The sequence below is a fragment of the Protopterus annectens genome, chromosome 2.part1 (genome assembly GCF_019279795.1).
Source record: "Protopterus annectens isolate FY-2018-M chromosome 2.part1, PAN1.0, whole genome shotgun sequence".
NCBI lineage: Eukaryota > Metazoa > Chordata > Ceratodontiformes > Protopteridae > Protopterus > Protopterus annectens.
Window position 1 is genome coordinate 821,199,850 of NC_056729.1, and position 22,045 is coordinate 821,221,894.

Below are 22,045 nucleotides of genomic sequence, written 5' to 3' on the forward strand. Positions count from 1 at the left end.
TTCCAAAACACTAAACTTAAAATGATGTTCAGACCCCAATTCCAATATATATGTTTTGCTATAGCACTATAAGTATGTCCTCTTTTCAAACAGTACATGTGATCTCTTATACGGTCCCTCAATCATCTGTTGGTCTTCCCTATATAAAATCATTTACAGATTGTACATCGAGCAAGGTACACCAAATTCCTAGTATTACAGTTAGTCTTCACCTTCACATCATATCTCAATCCTGTATCTGGATGCTCAAAGTCTATCTCCTCATAGATATACTCACAAAAACTGCATCCTCCACATCTAACTGTTCTTTCACCTTGTGGCTGTTGTATCCAATATCCAGCCATCTTTGGATAGCAAAGTCTTCTTTTAAAATTTCTGGTATTCTTATTTTCCATGCATGGTCTGTCCCCTACCAGTTCTGCTAGTTGACTATCTACTTAGAATATGCCAGTTTTTCTCAAGAACATCTCTTAGGGCTTTATTATCATTTGTGTAGGAAAAGGAAAAAGGAACCTTATTCATTTTTCTCTTATATTCCACATTGAAGTGGTTAAACTCAGAATAGCAGGGTTTGGCTCTGCTCTCCCTGAGCTCCATGGTGCTTAAGCAAATATCCTGTATCTCATCTCTATTATAGACCCTATTTACAAAATCATTCTCTAATTGATTTAATTCCCTCTCACATTTGACATCTCTGTCAGCTAATCTCAAACATCTCATAGCCTGACCTTTTATGATGTTCCTAAACATATATTGAGGGTGCATACTCATTCTTTGGAGGTATGCTATACGCTGGCAATTTTTTTCTGTATCTGTAAGAATGAAAATATCCACTATTATCAACACTTATTTCAATATCTAGATATTCTGTTGCCCTATTTGAATGTTTCCCAGTAAACCTCAAAAAATCATTGCTGTTATTCAGATAGTCGATAAATTATTGCAGCTGTAATACACTCCCATTCCATAACATAAAAAGATCATCAACAAATAAATTCTTGCAGCTGTAATACACTCCCATTCCATAACATAAAAAGATCATCAACAAATCATCAACAAAATTTCAGGTGAAGCTTGGCTATTGGGTGTGATATCATGACCTCTGTCTCCCATTCAGCTGTCACCATATTGGCAAAGCTATTGGCACAGGGTGTGCCCACAGCTACACCTGAGATCTGCATGTAATACAACCCATCAAATACAATGATGTTACTTTCCAAAATAATCTCAAGTAAATAACAAATGCTATTCCATCTATATTGGGTATTACATTAAAGAGGGTTTTCACATCAAGGGTCACCTTTAGCAAATTCTCATTGGGATGAATAGGTCTACCTTTGGTATAACCATATAATTCCTGCAAAAACTGTTTGCAGTCACGCAGTATATTTTATAATTCTATAATATTGGTTTCAACTGCTTATCGACATAAATTGATAGTGGCTCAGTGATCCAATCACCACCCACGACAATTGGCCTAAAGGGAGGCAAATAGGGGTCTTTATGGACCTTAGGTAGTCCTTGTAGTGTTAGAACCAATACTTGATCAACCAAAAAGTATCTAAACAGCTCTTTAGAAATAATAGAGCTGTTAACACAGTCAATAAGACCATTCATTAACTTTCTGTATAATATTAATATCTACCTTTCTATATGTTCTACCATCTTGCAGCATCTCATTGGCACTATTAAAGTAAAACAATCTATCCATCATAAAAATCAAACCTCCCTTATCAGCTGGGCATATGACAATAGAAGTATCAGCCTCTAGCTGCTTAAGGGCTACTTTCTCACTCACAGTTAAATTTTCAAAATTCTTCTTACATTTCGATTTATTTTGTGCAAAATACTCATACATTTCCTTTTTACATACCTTATAAAAAGTTTCAAGTAACGGATGACATTGTGGAGTATATATACTTGGTTTTCTAAAGATAAATTCACCTTCAGGTACAGCAGTACTACCAAACATCAATTTGAGTTGAACGTTACGTAAAAACAACTTACAGTCAATTAAAATGTCTGCTATATCAGCAGACTGAGCTGGGATAAAAGATAACCCCTTGTTTAACACAAGACCATCAATATTTCTTAAAGGCATTCAGCAACTATAGGGTTAATATGAGATTTGTTTGCTAAGTAATATGTTGTCATGGAGAATGTTACATGATTGATTGTTCTGAATTTTCTCCTTGTATTTAAAGGAAGTGATGTTTCTTATATGTGAAGGTCTGATGAAGCAAATATTATATTTGTGAAAGCACTTACCTATCTTTCACTAAAACATTCTATTGGATCTTGTTTATTGGCATTTTATTGTTTTGAATACATCTGCCGTGCGCTGCCAGAAGTACTGTTTATCACCCAAATAATGTTTAGGTGTATTAGTATCAATGTTTCACTTCACATTTCACCAACATCATAGTTCCATTTAATATCACTTGAACCAGAAAGAGTGAATGCTTGTTAGCTCAGACTGCACCAGTTAACCTACTTTATTTTCCTGTTAGCAAAGACAGCCTCAAATTTATGTTGTGGATAACAAAAAAGGGATAAAAATGACTATGTTAGCTAAATGACTGTAAGTAGTTGAGCTGCAATACCCCATACTTCAATATTCTAACCCCCTGCTAACCCTTACATGTACATGCTAGCCCTAATCTTAAACCCTTCTACTGCTACCCCAGCCCCTAAGCCCAACACTACACATTACCTTACTAAAAACCCTTTCCTTAACAGCAGAAGCATAGCTGGTTCAACCTGCACCCCAGGCCGGTCCTATGAACCAGCATCCCACCCCCTCAACTCTATGGATGTTCCTATTACTGGAACACCAACCAGGTGTCTAGCTACATGGCATGTCTCCCTCCCAACCCCAGTCATTCAGGTCTCCTTTAACATATTTTATTTAAAAAATAATATCTTCTACTTCTTCTTCTTTCAAACTGTAGCAAACTGCATGCGACAAATGTAGCAAACACTTGCTACAGTTTATACCCTGCCTGCAAGGAGCGCTATAGCACTCATATTTTAGTTTAAAAAAGTAATTCTGTTTAAACTGTAGCAAACTGCTTGTTACAATGTAGCAAACAGTTGCTACAGTTTATACTCTGCCTGCTCGGAGCACTACAGTGCTCAAGTTTTGCTTAAAAAATTAGGCAGTTGCCCCTCTCACCTCACCCTAGCTACACAACTGCTTAACAGTACCACTATGCAGATAAGGTATGTAGAGAAGTTAATGTTAGTTTTTTTTTTCTTTTTCACTGATCACAAAAGGAGAATGTTTCCTTTTCCAATCAGTATACTTTCTGCTATTTCTAAATAGTTTTAATGTGTAGGAATCTATGTATTGTGCTGTTGTGTCTCAATGAATCTGCATAATGATTATTATTATACTACTGGCCAGTAATATCCAAAAAGGAGCACACTGATTTGTCAGTCCAACCAGCATACTCGTAAATCTGAGAGTATACCAATGGAAAAAGGTCCAGTCACCTGGACTGTTTTCCATTAGTATATCCCATAAAATTTTTAGTTTTATTTCTGTTTTTTTGTTTAAATAAGTTTACAAAACCAAAGACCTCAAATGAACGAGGGAGTCAGCATAAAGAAAAATAAGAGGATAATCAATTACAGTCTGCAGAAAACTAAAGAAACGCACTTGATTATCCTTTTATTTTCTCTGTCCCATCTCTCTGGTATGTTAAGAGTCTCCCAGCTTCTTTTTTTCTTAGCAAATAAATAAAAAAAAAAAGCAACGGAGATGTCCCTTTCTTCATTGCTTCCTTTGCATAGCACTGATGTACTGTGTAGGCACAGGAACACAAGTCCCATACACATGTGCAGTACATCAAGAAGGCTCTAGGATACTGGAGAAAACATGTAAGGGTACCACAGAAGCATTATACAAAGACTTTATTTAAGAAAAGTAAGTATTTTTTTCTTAAATAATGTCATTGTATAATAGCAATAACCGGTGTGGTATATTGAAGATTTACCCACGGCTGGTGTTATTTAATCACTTGGGCTTCACCCTCATGATTAAACCACATCAACTCTGGGTAAATCTTCAATATACCACACCGACCATCGGTTATTGCTATAATATCATACTTATACATATGCGCTAGTAGCCTGGATAAATGCAAGAAGTTTCAAAAATTTTTGGGAAGTAAATATAGCTTTATAAAGAGTGAAGTGATAATATATCTTAGAGGCTCTCCTGCCCTCCTTATTCATGTGTACTAACCCTAGCCCTAAACTTAACCCTATGCATGCCTCTAACCCTAACCTACACATTATGTTACTAAAACACTTTCAGTAGCAGCATCACTACACAAATGATATCTGATCTGGGTTTTGTAGCTGTGGTTTACTGATAGTGGAAGAAAACTTGTCATTGTTTTGTGATTCTTTCATTTTGTGTGTCACACATTTTTGTTTTCACTCTTTTGTGGTCACTCATTTGTGTTTCTCACATTGGTATGTTCTATCAAATATGATATAATCGTGTGTGTGTGTGTGTGTGTGTGTGTGTGTGTGTGTGTGTGTGTGTGTGTGTGTGTGTGTGTAGGAGAGAGACAAGGTACTGTTTGGGCTCAACCAATTGTAACCAACTCCTTATATTCTCGCCAATTGAAAATATATTAAAATATAGCAGGTGAGCAGTTTTACATCAGAGCAGGTCACCCTACACAGCTCACACATTTGCATCTCTAAATATAGCAATTGTGAGATTGCAAGTAGTACAGAAAGCACTATTCCCATTTTAAATGAAAGTTATAGGCAGTCACTTGGCATTCAGTCCAAGAGACCATTAAGGAGCCTAGTCCAAATTCCCAATTGCCCCAAAACACTTTTTGGTTAACTGACTTGCTCAAGGACACGCATTAGGCAAAAGAAAGTGTAAAGGTTCAAACCCCCTACCTTTGGAAGAAAATGCAACTTAAAGCTTTAGTGCATTTCACTAACTGCCAACCACATGCAGCAAACAAATAAAATGTTATGTCAGTGATTTTACAAACTCCATAAATACAATAATGAGGAAATGTGCAAAGTCCCTCTTATTACTGAGCTATGATCCCACTACATCCTCCACATTATCAGTTACCGACTCAATGCAGACAGTCAGCTGAAGGTATCCCATATGTTAGGTTCTGTTATAAAACTATTATATTAACATTCTGCACTTAGTTGACATAAATCAAGGATGGAAAACAACCTTTTCACTTAGCCCACCTGGTCAAAGTAATGAGCAAGAAAACAATAACATATCCAGGTCTGTAAAATTAAGTACTTTATTTTATTGTAGGAAAATCTCCATGATATACTTCCTTTCCATGTTGTATCACTTTCTTTTCCTGTTTTTAGATATAGGTAATAATGTGTATTATGTCATTTGTCCTCATGATGTATCTCCTTTTGTCTATATGTGGAGCTTTTCTCCCCAGGCCTCTGCTGAAAATGGAAAAATATCCAGTTGGACTAGCCCGGTCAACAAATGTAAAATAAATAAAAATAAAATAAATACTTCCAGGGACTGGCAATGAAAATAACAAACTAGTTTCACCCAAAGACTTTTTCAGTGTAAAAATAATCAGCAACCATGATCCTAATAAACTGTAATGTTTTGTATTGTTCATAGCCTTTTTTTCTATGTCACTATAGTTAATTATTCAAACTCTCAAAAATCTTGTTTGCTTTATGGCATTAAAACTGTCAGTGATCAATTTTATCAATACGTGTGTGTGTGTGTGTGTGTGTGTGTGTGTGTGTGTGTGTGTGTGTGTGTGTGTGTGTGTGTGTGTCAGCTCCTACTGCACTGTCTGACTTGGTGGATTATGATACTTTCTTAAACTGACCATACAAACAGTGGTAGAAAGTATACAGAAATGTACAAGTTGTGACATTTTCAGCTCATCACATCTGTGGTGCAGATAATTAAGGTGCATTGCATGTGTGCATTCATGATGTGGGATGATTTAAGAGACTGGTGATGATGATAGATAAGTAGTTTCTAAGCTGAAAAACAAAGTAACAAAGTTTCTGTTTCACTATGCAACAATCCGAGATCACAGTCCATAAGGAAAACAATACACAGTTCTTTTCTATAAATACATCTCTGCAATCCACTGAAAGGCATCCTAGTGATGAGAAAAGCTCCATTCTGCTACTTAGATTTATGTAATTACCATGGTAACTTACAGATGAATGCAGTGTTGTAATATTGTTAATGACACAGTGTCAAACACTTTCCTCTTTACTTTTTTTGCTCATATAAATCATTAAAGGAATTTAGTTTTGTCTATATACTTGAAATAAGTTCAGTTATATTACAGTTTCATCAACATGGATTTGTTGCCTTTAGGTCTACATCAACAAATCTTATGAACTTGGTCATCTTGGAATTGGAGAATGATCATGATATGGCTGGAGTTAGTCAAAGCATTTGTTATTTTTCCACATGATTATATACTGTACAGCCTTATAGTTAGTGGAGTTAAATTATATATTATAAAATCTGAATGTGTGGTTAACTAGTCGGAAGTCCTAATAGAAAACCCAGACTAGATTTTTAAACTGTATGAGACACCCAAAGACTCTGTACTTGGACCAGTACTAATTATTTTTTTTTCATCTTTTCCAATGGCAGACAAGTGTTGGCTGTCCAAATATGCAGATGGCTGCAAAACTGATGTTACCATGATTACAATAGTAGATTATGCTAAAATTAATAGCTATATTTGCAGCATTAACAAGTGGACCAGACAGTGTTTTAAGGTTTAGTGTCAACAAGAATACATTTCAGTAAGCCTACAGTTCACATTGAGGGTCACTTTATATCTATGGTTACATCAATGGAAGACCCCAGGGTACTCATCAATAATATCTTGACTTTTCATGAGCATGGAGCCACCATAAGGTTAGTGGGTGTAATTTTGAGAAAATTTTCCCCAGAAATCTGAGCAGTGTGAGTGATTAATATAAATCCCTCATTTGGCCAGTCTGGAATATAATTTCACCTTCTGTAGCTGTAGCCAATCAGGTACCTTGAGATAGCTCAAAGAAAATTTACTTGTAGTGTAATGATAGGAGGTTCTGTCAGACATGCCAGGAGAACTGGGGCAGTGGATGGTTAACATATGCCAGCACAGCTAGCTGTAATTGTATAAATATTTATATGTCATTTATATATCAAACTGATTTGTACAGATGCTTGTGCTGAAAATGTATTTGTGAGGTTTGCCTGTGCTAAAATGTATCAATAGTGTACCCTGCTGGAAGGAAAAGAAATGTACATGTATTATTGCAACTGAATTAAAAGTATTTGTTTTAACAAAGGACTGGAAGACAAGAGGTTAATCTCAAACTTTAAAATACATCTGACATTAAGGAGCACTCACCCACATTATCTTGCCTTGCTCAATTCCATAAGTAGAAACAGTAATTCTTTAGATTAGTCAGGAAAATATAGTGATAATAGTTAAGCATTGTTTTTTTCCATAATTGTATGACTCTTTCCAGCTGTGTTATTTTCAATATTTCCTATGGCTGAAACTCTGTTGTTTACTGTAAATACATATTTAGGATTTTCATGTTCTTTTATTATTTATTATTAAATATATTTAAACTTTTCATTTTGGCTGGTTCTTTTTAGAAAATATTTAAGTGGTGAGAGTATTTGCACATATTTATTTGGTGATAACTCTGGCCACTCCTGAAAACCTGGCAGTTTGGTCAACATTACCATTTGTATTAATATTAATTTCACTCAGTATAACTGGATAGCCTTTTAAGAGCCTTATAGTAACTGACCGGTGGCAGTGAATCTACCTTATAGTCTGTGCAAAGTTGGTAGAGTGGGTAATCTGTGCCAGCCTTTCCCAGGTGTATGTGTGTGAAAATTAAATCTTAAGGATTGTGTCAGCTACTTAGGGCAGGGACACAAAGTACTGGATTCACAGAGAGAATGGTGGAGGACCTGGCTTGGGCACTTGAGTGAGGACTTAACTCTGAAGCTGCACCACTGGGGGAGTCTTAATGGGGACCTGGAGGGAGACAGATAGAGAAACCCAGACCCCAAGCTGAATGTGTTCCCTGTGTGCTCTTAAAGGAACCTGTGCTTGATGTAGAGAGGTCTGAATCTGCAAATACTGAGTTTATCTTTTTGTATTCCAAGTGAATGTCCCTCTGCAGTGTCAGTGGTGAGTTTCAGGCTTCTTGATTATTGTCCCAGAATGGGAATGTCATCAAACTTCCATTTATCGAACATTCAAATCAGTGAACATTTTCCCTGGTAAGGAAACTAGTTGGCCAGCATAAGAAAATTTGCCCGTTTTCTCCACTGTAGTGCTATCTTGGAGTTGGTATATATAAGTAGTGATGGTTGTGGTGGACGTAGCCCCCCTGTTTGTTGGGTTTAACTTAATGTGTTTGTGTATCAGTTGGTGTGCTGGTCAACTAATTTCCTTACCTGGGAAAACATTTGCTGATTTTGAACGTTTGATGATGGTTCAATGAATAGCAGTTTGATGTAAGTAGATTTTGTTGAAATAATATAGACCCAATGAAAACAGCCATCTAGGGATTCTGACTATATTTCTAATAAGACTGGATATATGGGCTGAGTTATAACTTGAAGGAGATTATTTCATGAAGGCCTGTGGGCCTAAACACAGGTATAGAAAAATGTATGAACTTATGAAATTTATGGATTACGCATTAACTATAGGTTTAGCAGTTATTTTTGTGACAGTTGCTTGGTTGATTGTCAGTCACTGTTATCTTTATATTTTTGCTCTATTTATTTGGTTCATTTGTTACCATTCTTACCTTTATCCTTTTTTGTTCTAGTTGTTTGCCTGATTGCCTACCACTGCTATTTTGCCATGTTTGTATGGTCATACTGGAAAACTATCTTCTCAAAACCAATGAATCCATCAAAAGAGGTAACAAAGTTTGATATCAGATTTTAATCAGCTAAACTAATATAATTTTATTGGCTTGCAAAAGTAAGACTTAAAGAAATGTGCATCAGTATAAGAAAAGAAGCTGCTACTTTGTGTGCATTGCAGGAAGTGAAATTGTTGTCCTCACTTTGATACATAAAGAATATTAAGGAATCAACAGTAATGGTGTTAATAATGCGTCAACATCGGGTAGGTTCTTTGTGATAACAAGGCATACAATTAAAAGTGTACAAGTTCAACTTACTTTGTGGGGGATATTGCTTGATCTCCACTCCAGTATCACACAGTCTAAGACTGAGCTATGGGACATTTAAGCAATATTCTGTAACCTGTATTTAGTTAGTTGCAGTCCTTTGTTTATGTAAGGAAAGGACTAGAAGGAATACACCTGCAGTAGCAGTGCATGACACACAAAGTAATGCTATCATCCTGTTTGAACGGCTTCACAGTTAACTTCCTACTGGCTTTGTATAGCAAGTCACATTTGTGATATTATATACTCTTTACCCATAGTGGAAGAAGAAGACAGCACATATCATTCATCATCATCAAGAGATACATAACTTCGATGGATACTGATTGTGGATATGAGCATCAATTTTGGGGCAATTAAGCTTTGAATGGTGTTCATAGTCCCCTCACATATGACACAGAGCAACATAAATGGCTTTGTATAGTAACAACAGATGTGCCGGGAGCTGTTGAAGACTGGGGGGGGGGGCAGAGGGTGAGAGGGGCACTTAGTGACCTAAAAAGGGCAATTTTTTAAAATGATTTACTACCACAACATAGGTTCACTTGGAGGACATTTTAAGCTTAGCTAGTTTCCCATCTGGTGCTTGAATTAACATTTCCTGATTGGTCTTACCTATCCCATGGCTGATAATTGTATATTAGCCCTAGTGAGAATAAATGTGATCATACTATAGATAATTTGAGGGGACCCATGTAATGGGATGCAGCATTTAGGAACTGTCTCTATCCGTTAGTGGCATGAGGGACAATCCTGGAGTACATTTTCTATTACCCATCCTTAGATCCAAGTTGCATTTGAATGTGGACAGGGATGAGCTTTGTTTTAGTTGAATGGATAGTCTGTTCTGGAAAAGTGGTAGCCTTTGTGATATATATCCATCTCTCCCTTCATCTGGACTGAGTATTTCCAATGCCATTTGACTTGCTAATGTTCAGTAGGTCCATCTGTATTAGGTTGGAGGATGGCTTGAATGCCAGACATGTCACCTCTAAGCACTCTGTAGGATACTGAGTATAGTGATAAATCTTTGAGGTGGTCCATTCAAGACCCATTGTTTAGGACTTGTATCCTTTTAGTAAGATATCTCTGTGGGTCTTCCAATTGTTGCATGGGTCTGGACAGATACATGCCAAAGTGGGCATTATACAAAATGATTGACCTAATGAGGGCTTTGTAAAGGGGGACAATAACATCTCTAGATCTAGTTACAATAAATTTGTTTATAAGCTGTGCAATATAGGAAGACTTTTTTATGACTCTGGGAACATGGTCAAAAGTTAGGTCACTGTACACACAAGTTCCCAAATGCCAAACAAGTTCCCTGGAGTAGATGACTTCCCAAAGGATATGATAATTTATTTCTTGGAGTTTAGTTTCAATTCATGATTCTGGCACTAGTTATTGTTTGGGACAAACCTTCCTGCATGATGGCTAAGTCATTTGGGGATTCAATAACTGCTCCTAGCTTACAGTCATCTCAAACTTAGTGAGCCAAAGCCCTTTGGTATTTCTTTCTACTTTTGAGATGTATATGCCAAACAGAAAAAGTCTCAGCACTGAACCATGAGGGACTGCATTGGTGACTGGTCTCTTCCCCTATTTTGATCTCCTACATCCTGTGAGCAAGTATACATGTATGCATTCTTTGATTCACCTTCCTGATTGTATTAACCTGATTGTATTAAATTATATTCCTTGTATAATACAGCACCACTTGTTAAAATGTGTTTTAATTTTGTAGTTTGTAACAGTCTTCTAGTAAGCAATGAAACAAAATCTCTCTCTCTCTCTTTCGGCTTTTTCCGGTTAGGGGTCACCATAGCAGATCATCTTGTCTGCTCATGATTGGCAGTGGAGTTTTACGGTGTCGAGTTGCCAGCCCAGCACCCAACTTTCCTCGGAAGGCACACACACGCATGCACTCACGCCTGGGGCCAATTTTAGTGTGTCCAGTCCACTTGCAGCATGTCTTTGGGGGTGTGGGAGGAAACCGGAGCACCTGGAGGAAACCCACACGACCGTAGGGAGGACGTGCAGACTCCGCACAGAAGACACCTCAGCTGAAGATCGAACAGTAGAGAGTCTTGCTGTGAGGCGACAATGCTAACCGCTGCACCACCGCAGCCATCCTCAATGTAACAAAATACATGAACCAGTAATGACAAAACTACCCATTTCAGAAAATTTCAACCATAAAAGGCCACTCAAATTTCTGTCATTACAATCCACCAATATCAGTAAATATGCAAAATCTCTAAAGAAGTAAGTCATCTAAATTATTCCACATTAAAGGGGTCTGTAACTAATGAGGAGGTTGATGCTAGCAAACAACTTTATATTTCGTTGTTTCATCTACAAATAAAGTGCCTATTGCCCTTGAAGAATAAATTGCCTATGTTACATTTAAAAAATATGATGAGCTAGTAATTTTGCAATGAGAAATGGAATGCAAACTGATAACTGATAACAGAAACATAGTTACTAGGTAACTCCTCCAAAGGAGAACATTTATAGGACTCCACTCCTTTTAAAGTACAACACAGTACCATATCCTTCTGCATACTGTGGGAGTAAAGCCCACAGCCTTCTGCATCAAAAGCAAGTATACTACCTGTTGTGCTATTAACAACGCAAACAGCTTAGCATTAAGTAGCACTAAACTTCTGTTCCCCTGAAGCTCTCAGCTCCTTGTAAAATCCACTTGACACTCAACTAAATCTCTCAAATTCGCAGCACAAGAAATCTAGAAAAAGCCAAAATTTGTCAGGAGGGGGCAAGGCCCAAAACCAGGGACATGTTTTAAATATTGCTTGTATAAACTTATAAAGTTGCTAAAATAAAGTGTTTTGTGTTATTATGTGTTTCCTGAAAGATAGGAAGACTGAAACTTAAAGGGCTATCATTATCTAGTGAATTCAGTTCTCACTGATTTGCCAGAAAACCACAAATTTTAAGAGGAACAGACCAAAAGTATGAGCCAAATATTCTGTGAAAATCTGGACAGTTGAGAGCTATGGACTCAACTCCGTGAATCACAAGTGGTGGTATGGGTACAGAATGCAGGCTCTTGTCTGAGCCTGAGTAACACTAACCACCAGGCATTTTCCACACACACACACACACACACACACACACACACACACACACACACACACACACACACACACACACACACACACACACACACACACACACATGCATGGGAGCAGCATAACTCCTGCAAACGAACAAAATTCTCCTTACCGGCATGACTCTGGCAGCACCAACAGAACAGCAGCTGTGTGACTCCTGTAACACAGAGCAATAAGAGAACAAGAACAGCTAGTTTAGTTAATTCAACTTCCGTGCGCAAATCCACGAGCATGAAAACTGCATTTCATTAATTTTTTCCGACAGGTCTTGCAGCTGTAAAAGTGAGGAGGGGGGCTCCCCTCCCCCTGGGTCTATGGTTCCGGCACCCATGAGTAACAAGAGGACTGTAATTCAGAATGACCTTCAGTGTAAGACTTGATAAATGAGTAGTGCTTTCACTCCTTAGATTTCAGAGTGTTCTGCAGGCACAGCCTATGTAAATTAGGCCATTTTGCTTCACAAATTATGTGTGCAGCTCAGAACCTGTGCAATATGACAATTCATAGATGTCTGTGCCATGCAACTTATGAGCAGAGCAGAAAAAGCTTGTTGTCTGTCTGTGCAGAATCTATTTAGACCAAAATGGAGTACTGCATATGAGTGCAGATCACCGTGGGTCCCACCAATGTATTCCACTTTGCCCTGCACAGACAGCCAATCCAAGTGAGTACTGTTGTGCACACACACACACACACACACACACACACACACACACACACACACACACACACACACACACACACGCACACATATTAACACACATCTACATTGTTGATTCTCTACCTAACCTCTGTACTGCAACCACCCAGGCAGACATATACACTCATCATCCTAGGCTAGTCATACCCCTGCAGACATATGCACACATATATACACACTTACACACCCCGCCACTACCTCTCTGCTAAACTTCACTACACTTACCTGCAATGTGACCTCTCTCATTGACTTGAATGGGGAGGCTACCGCTTTTCAACCTTGTTAATTATTATGGGTCCCTGTGCTGTTTAATGCAGATGAGGGAGGCTCTGAATCATTCAGGAGCATAAATGTATTACAGTAGGCATTTTGGGGGGAGTGCAGATGGCTAATTAGCATTAGCCCCCCCCCCTCCATATCTCATTATTCTGCAATGTGGCCAGCATGATGGCTTCCCACAGCGATTCTTCCTTTCACAGAAAATCACTTCTCTGTTTCTGTTTCTGAATCAGAAAGGGTTGCAGCATTGGCTTGACCACTTGTCTTAAGGCTTACCACTTGCTGCAAGCCATTCTGAATCCCAGGGTGTATCTCCATGTAGCAAAACATTGTCACATGTTTTAACAATGCCTAAGGGATTCAAGACTTTTGCAGAGATTGCAAATTATTTAGGATCAAACTTGATAGCCCAGAAGTAAAAATTGTTTTTAAATGTGTGGTCATCTGTCTTCTATGATGTAAATGCTGAGATTCTTTTTGAAAAGGAGCAGACTATTACCCAACTGATTACCAAAGTAATAACATATTTTGATTTCCAAGATGGCTGCACACTGAGTAACAGCTGAACTTTAGCTCTCCCATTGTGAAAATAAAACCTCAACAGAGAAGGCCAATAGACTTTTTGTGTTTATGGGTAAATTTCAGTAACTAGCTCATAAGTATACTGCCTGGATGCCAGAAAAAAATAAAGAAATACAAAGCACCTTGAAAAAAATCAGCTACAAAAAGTGAGAAAGAAACACACTGACTGGGGAAAGTTCTGCAGCTATTCACCAAAAAGCAATGCAATCTCCAGACATGACTTCCAGTAATCTACAGGAAGATATAAGACAACTGCACACATACCTGGTTAAAATAAACAAAATACTGATGGAGTATATCATCACAAAAGCAAAAGGATGGAAAAAAATGGAAAAAGCTTTAAACAGATATTCAGATGAGGTAATAAAGCTGCAAACATCAGAGGCTGAAATGAAGAAAAAAGCTGGCTGAATATGACACTGCTCAGGGAGAGATGTTTCAAAAATAATAGAATTAGAGGACAAAGCAGATAGGGAAAACTTGAGATTTTCTGCTATACCAGAGAAGCTGGAAGGAACAAACTGGATTAATTTTGCAAAATGACTGGATAAGAGAAAGCAAGTAAATGAAAAAGAATATTGAATATTATGAGGCTTTTATCTAGCAAATGACTGTATGTTTAGCAGCAATTCTATATCTCGCCCTCATGTCTCCATGGAAGCAATCTGATAAAGAGAAATTGACTGTCTGATTCTCATGTCTTTATGGAGACAATCTGATAATGAGAAATTGGCTATCTGGTTCTTATGTCTCCATAGAAACAATCTGATAAAGAGAAATTGGTTACAGTCTGGTGGAGAGTGATTAGATGGGCAAAAAATAAAAAAGAAAAAAAATAAACTGGCTAGGAGATAATGTTCTCTGCAAGCATTCAGAAGTTTTCCCAGCTGGGAAATCTACAAATATAAGACAGAACCAGTTAGCAGAAGCACAGGCTTCACCATGTGTCTTAGCATGGCTAACCTTTCTTTTAGGTTAACTCAGGTCTGTGGATGTGGCAGTCAGTCTGAGACATTTGTTCCTACTAGGAGGGTAAACTTTTGTCTTTGAAGATGTACATAGTTTTTTGTGTTAGTATTAAATTAATAATTTTTAGGGGGTTTTGTGGATTGTTTTTTATCTTTTTTTGAGGACTTTCAATAAAACAAAAAGTTGTGTAAGATGTGACAGTCTCAAATGGATATGACAAGAAACAACTATATAAAAGTTCAACCTTTAAAACAGTGTATGCATGTAAAACAAAAGCTGTAACTAGACATTTAACAAAAAAGGTGCTATACATATAAGGTGGGAATAATAACTTTTTAATACAGTGATGCTTTCTGTAATATCAGTGGTCTCACAGACAAATACAAAAAAGAAAGAATAGTGAACTATATTTAAAAAATGTAGAGTGCAAATAGTTATGTTACAGGAGACACACTTGGGAAGAACCGATCAGGTAAATTTCATAAAGAAAGGCTTCAGGATGGTTATTCAGCAGAATATCTGGGACAAAGAAAAAGAGGAGTACTTATATTAATTTCTAGAGGTGTTCCAATAGTTATAGAACAGGATTAAAAAATAATAATAATGGCAGTAATAGGAGATCAAAGTGAATTTACTTATTATTTCCCAGGATATAAAAAATGGGCTAGGCTAGACAGAATTTTCATTTCACAAGAAGATGTGCATTTAATTGAAAGTCTTGATACACACTCAATAACTATTTCACATCATGCACCAGTAATAACCAAAATAAAATCACAGGGTAATCAAATAGAAATGAGACACTGGTGCTTTCTCACCTCTCTGTTGAAAAGAGAGAAATTTAAGGAATGGGTAGTGGAGATTATTCAGGAACTATTCAAGAGGATAAAAGTTACTTCTGAAAATAAAGCTAGGAGCTATGGTTAAGAAGTAACAAGAATTACTTAGTGGGACTGACAAATAATAAAGTATTGCAAAATAGGGGAATCTCACAGAACAAGAAGAGGATCAACTGCAGAATGCTAAGCAGAAAGTAAGAGATTACCTCAGTGCTCTACATGACTTTAGAAAAGATTGCTGTTAAGCAACTGTTTTTTGATAATAACACTAGAGAACAAAAACTTTGAGCACAATGACTCAGGCAACAGAAAGTAGAAAGGGCTGTTGCCAAGCATAGGGAGCCTATAACAAAGAAGGTAATAAGAGATCCTGTAGAGGTATTAGAAATATTTCAGAAATTCTATGAAAGTCTGTATAAAGCAAAGAAACATGGAAATAAAGAAAAGGTACAAATGATAATGTTTATGGAAGAGTTAAATGTGCCCAGGTTAGAGGTAGATGAGGCTCATACTAAAGGTTAGGATAGGAGGAGATGAGATAAAAATTGTGATGTGTAAACACTCTACAGGAAAGTCCCCAAGAATAGATGGTATTCCTGTGGAAGTTTGGAAGCTAGGAGGAAAATACTAATAAAAATGTGGAAGGTTTTGTTTTAACAGTATTTTAATATGATGGTAAGTACCAACATCCTGGAAGAAAGCAGTGGTAGCTGTAGTACCTAAAGAGGATAAAGATTCATCAGATTCAGCTTTTCACAGGTCAATTTCAATAGTAAACCATGATTATAAATTATTCATGTCTATTATGGCTAAAGGAATGGCAAAAGTAATGCCAAAATTGATAGATATGGATCATTGTGGTTTTGTGGAGGGGAGGCAAACATTTTACAACATTAACAGAACGTTGATGATCCAGAGGGAAGCAGGATGTAAAAAAATACCATTATTGTTGGTGGGTTTTGATACAGAGAAAGCATTTGACCAAGAAAGCTGAGACTTTATGAGCAGGGCAATGGAAATATTTGCATTTCCTTATAAAAATTATAAGGTTGATTAGAAGGGTATATGAGGGATCTGAGGTGAAAATTAAAGTAGGTGGGGTCCTCTCTGATAATTTCTGCTTGAGCAGAGGAACCAAGCAGGGGGTGTCCTCTTTCCCTTTTGTTATTTGCATTATGTTTAGAACCACTGGCAAAAAAATAAGGGACTCAGAAATTCAAGGATATAATTGATATGGTAGTCAAGAAAAGCTGGCTGTATTTGCAGATGATAGTATTTTATACCTGGCAAAACCAGAAAGAGACATTACAGTGTTGTAGAACATTTTGAGACAGTTTCACACCTTTTTGGGATACAGAATTAATGAAGCTAAAACAAAGGCAATAGCTATAAATTATGTACCCACATATGAACTGGTTCAGCAGTATCCATAGTCATGAGGACATGATAAAATGAGGTATTTAGGAACATGAATTAAAGTGATTCTGGTGTGACAGCTAAGGATATGTGGGAAGAGACTAAACAAAAGATAATACAACAACAGAAAATTTAAGGTTTGCTATATGGATATGGTTAGTAAGATGCAAGCAGTTAAATGTTTTTAGTTCCATTAGTCTTATACACAGGTCAGGCATATTTATATCAACCAGAGGAAAAGTTGTGGATAGTAATAAATAAAGAACTGAAGGACTTTATCTGGGAGGGGAAGATGGCAAGAGTCAAGTGGAATAAACTGAGTCTTCCAGTAGAACAGGGTGAACTGGGATTACTTGATTCAAAGTGGTATTTCAGAGCTACACAGTTAAAGCTCCTAAACATAGCACAAGCAGAAAACTATAATTCAAAGTGGAAAGGGATGATGATGAGACAGAGGGAAGCTCAAGAAACTAGGAGATACTGGAATTTTAAATGCAGGCCTTTAAGGAAAATAACAATAATCATACAGAATATTATATCTATAAAGTAGCAGAAAGTATCCTAAGAACTAAGCTAACAAGGGAATGGAGAAAAGAGATTCTGCCAATAGGGATGGCTGTAATTAGGGATATAGACAATAGGCAAGAGGGGGCTGGAATTTGTTGGAGAAAACTGGCAAAGGAGCCAAGGTTTTGGGACCAAATAACTAGAGAGGGAAAGACGATGGAATGGGAAGATGCCAATAATTTATTTGGACTGCAGGTCAGAGATTGCCTTCCCTATCAAGGATTAATATCAGAGTATAGGCAAAGAAAAAGAAATAGTGGGGTTCCTAAACAAAAGACCAGCACTGGTAAAGTTTTTAGTAGAATCTCAAATAAAAGCTGCCATAAAAAAAGGAATAATTAGTAGAACATATAAAATATTGCATGATAACTATAAGAATCAGTAAGAGGAGGTTAAAAAGGATTGGGAAAAGAGACTGGATAAGCAATTCACAAAGAAACAATGGGAGGATATATGTATGTCTCCCAGATATGCAATAAAATCTAGAAGATTTAGGTAGTATGGTAGATATGTCCCTAACGTTAAGCAGCATTCTACTGTCACACAGAATAATGCCTCAATACAACCAGAAAATGGTTGACTTTAACATTTGGCTTAGTTTCTGGTGTCATTCCAGGGGGATACAGGACCTGACAGCCTGGGAAGATATGATCAACAGACCACAATGCTTTGCTAGAGATGTTCTGCATCTGTCTTACTTGGGCTTCAGGCTTTTGGCAAAGGCCCTTGCCTCCCCCATAGTGCCTTTTTTAGGAAAAGTCCTGAGGTCAATAAAACCAACATAAAAATGTCAACAAAATGCAAAGTAAAGGTCATGCTGCTAAATGCTAGGAATCTAAACACGAAACTGCATGCATTGCAAGCATTCTTAACCCTGGAAGATGCTAGTCACAGAAACCTGCTTCAAAGCTGCGGAGAGCACCCCAGCCTTACCTGGTTACTCATCCTATCATACATTCAGACCCTAAACTGTGGGCAGCAAAGCCAAAGGAGGTGGAGTTTTAATGTATATTAATGACACACACACCTCCAGGCTGGTCAAACAGTATGATACACAGGATACACTCTAGGTGCAGTTAACCATTGATAAGACCCCTATTCACATCATACCTAGCTACAGGCCCCCAAATTTGACTCAGGATGCCCACTCTACCTATCTGGACCTCTTTGAATCTATCAAGATTCAACCCTTTACCCTGACCCTGGGTGACTTTAACTACCCAACCATAGATTGGAAAAACTACTAATGCCAGAATGCAAATGCCCAGAGATTCCTTGATTTTATCAATGCAAATGCCTTGGAACAACTAGTTGATACCCCCATAAGAGGTGATACTATCTTGGGCTTGGTATTAACCAACATGAGTAACCACTGCAGCACCCCTACAGTATCATCCTCCCTGGTAAGATCCAACCATAAAGTAGTCACTTTCAAAGTCAGCATCTCCCCTGACTCCCCCCTCTAGCTAGGGCAAACAAAAAAACTTCTCCAAAGCTGATTACACCTTCCTAAGGGATGGTATAAACAGCTTCACAGACCCCTTCCCCTCTATTGGAACTGGCACCAATGTCCAAATCTACACCAAAGTACTATACGAGCACTTATATAGATGCATGGAATCAGGAATACCTGACAGGACAAAATCATCCTCTGCAAGGAGGAGTAAACCTGTCTGGTGGACATCTGCAATAAATAAACTATATAACAAAAGGAAAGAATTGCTGTCCAGGACCAAGAAGGAGCAGGTACCCAATTGGAAGCAATCTCTCCTTAGGCTGAACAAACAAATAAGAGCACTAGTGGAATCCTCTAAAGCCAACTTTGAGTCCAGAGTGGACACATCTACTAGAGACAATCATAAGGCCTTCTTCACATATGTCCGCAGTCTCAATGGAAGCCACCGGATCTGTTCAGTACTGATGGTCAAGGACACCACATACACAAATGCTGTAGATATAGCCAACCTACTGTCTGACAGATTCAGTGAAAACTTCACCCCTCTGTCCCCCCATTACTAAATCAGGACATCCCCAGTACCTGCCCCCCTCCCCTTATCTCTAGGGAACAGGTCATCACTGCCCTCTCAAAGGCAAAAAATACAACCTCCATAGGACCTGATAACATCCCAGGCTACATCTTACCTGAACTCAGGCATGAACTTGCAGCACCATTAGGAACCCTATTCAACCAAAACCTGAGTACTGGCTTTGTCCCAGCCAAGTGGAGGGCAGACATTGTTATCCCTTTGCACAAAGGTGGAGCATCCACTGATCCAGGAAATTATAGACCCATCAGCCTAACTACCTCAATCTGCAAGGCCGTGGAACAGATTATCATGGCCCTCATTAACAGGGACATTGGCAACCTCCAAACCCTTGACTCCATGCAGTTTGGCTTTGTTGAGGGGAGGTCATGTCTATTAAATCTGGTTGACTTCTTTGAGACAGTCACCAAAGATATGGACAAAGTGAAGATGGTGCCTTCGACACTATTCCCCACTCGGGCATAGTAGACAAACTCTCTCAGCTAGCTATCAATCCATATGTTATCAGATGGGTAGCAGACTGGCTCACTGATAGAACCCATCTAATCAAAATAGGGGAAGCCACCTCAAGTAGTAGACCCGTAACGAGTGGCATACCCCAGGGATTGGTCTTGGGGCCTCTGTTATTCGGGATATACTTCTCTGAGGTATGGGCTAAAACCAGTGGGCTATGGCTGACCAAGTTTGCAGATGACAGCAAGCTGGCCATGGTCATCAATTCCCCAAGTGATGTGGCCATTCTTCAACAGGGTCTCACCCAAACAAATGACTGGTGTCAGAAACATTGCCTCAAACTGAATGCCAAAAAATGCATGATCATCCCCTTTGGAGATAGTGATGTCCCCACATATTATCACATGAATAACAATGTCCTAAGCATGTAATTAGTCATGAGGGATTTGGGCACCCAGGTTGATAGCAACCTGATTTTTGACCACCATGTTGCTTCCATTGTATGGAAAGCTTTCTATATGGCGCACCTCATAAGTAAGGGTATTTCATCCAGGGATAAGGAGGTCATAAGATCCCTGTATTCATCCCTAATAAGGCAAGTTATTGAGTACAATGCCCCCTTTGGCATGCATCTTGGAAAACACATGCAGCAGCTGGAGAGATCACAGAGGTTCCTCACCAGAAAAATTCAGGGTCTCAAACATCTACCCTACACAGATAGGCTAAAAGTCCTGTCCCTGTAGTCAGTCTCATACAGACCCCTCAAAGGTGACCTCTGAATGGCATACAAAGCAATCTCAGACCCTGCCATGATGGGACTACTGCACATCTGCAAGTCAAGCTCCACTCAAATAACCTGCATGTGCGACCTCACCCTAGTCTGTGACATCAATAGGACTTGTTGGTGGGACAGATTTCTGTCCCAGATACTCCCCCATCTGTGGAATAGACTTCCTCTCCACATCAAGGAGAGTACCTCATTGCCCCTTTTCACGCGCAACCTGGATAACTGAATGGGAAACAGAAACTCTACCCCCTGGGATTCCACTGGTGTCCCTACTGGACAGGGGCTTTGGGTGCTGACTTGTCTAAACATGGGCTAAACTCTTGGCTAGGCTTATAAAGGCCTCAGGGCCAATAGCCTGGTCACTTCCTATGATCCTATGATTTTGGCTTGGAAATGTTTACACAGATATTGTTATAACCCAAGTAGACATCAGAGATTTTTCCTCAGGTAGACAGCAAATGTTGGAGGTGTGACAGGGAAAAAAAGGTAATTGGACACATATTTTCTGGGGGTGTAATGTGTTGGTGGACTTTAAGTATTCCCTGTGGGATGCACTGTTGGAGATTTTGGGTGGGCAGAATGGTGTGATGAGGGAGATGATTTTTCTCAGCTATGATACAGAATGGGAACTGCTTAGTCTTAGTAATGCCTTGCTGAGTCTAATTATGATGGCTGCCAAAAAAGCAGTCACTAGAAAATGGAAATCAAAATCTAAACCAACTACACTAGAAGTAGTGAATATAGTAACAGAGATAAAGCAACTGAAATTGAGATCTTTAGAAAAGGGTAGGAGCAAACTACATAAGAAAAACTGGAATTGTGGAACAATACATACAGGTGAGGAATGAGGTTCAAAAGAAGGCAGGACTTAAATGAGGTATGTAATGTTTGACTGAAAATGATTGGGTAGATTATAAATAGTGTATAATGTTTGCAAGTGGGAGTGTGTCAGTAAGGTTTATGATGTAAAATGCTTGCAACTATGATTGTGTCGGTGTGGTTTGCTTTAATTTGTATAAATGCATGATTACCTATATCGTGATGGTTTAATA

The 22,045-nt window shown here is 38.3% G+C and overlaps 1 protein-coding gene across 1 annotated transcript in view; it reads left to right on the forward strand.

The window, feature by feature from the left end:
• Window positions 1-22,045, forward strand: part of ZDHHC2 (zinc finger DHHC-type palmitoyltransferase 2) — a 1,463,314-nt gene that overhangs the window by 702,005 nt on the left and 739,264 nt on the right. The window contains 2 exon segments of the mRNA XM_044062506.1: window positions 8,854-8,948; window positions 17,330-17,350. Of these exon segments, the coding sequence (XP_043918441.1) occupies window positions 8,854-8,948; window positions 17,330-17,350 (116 nt within the window).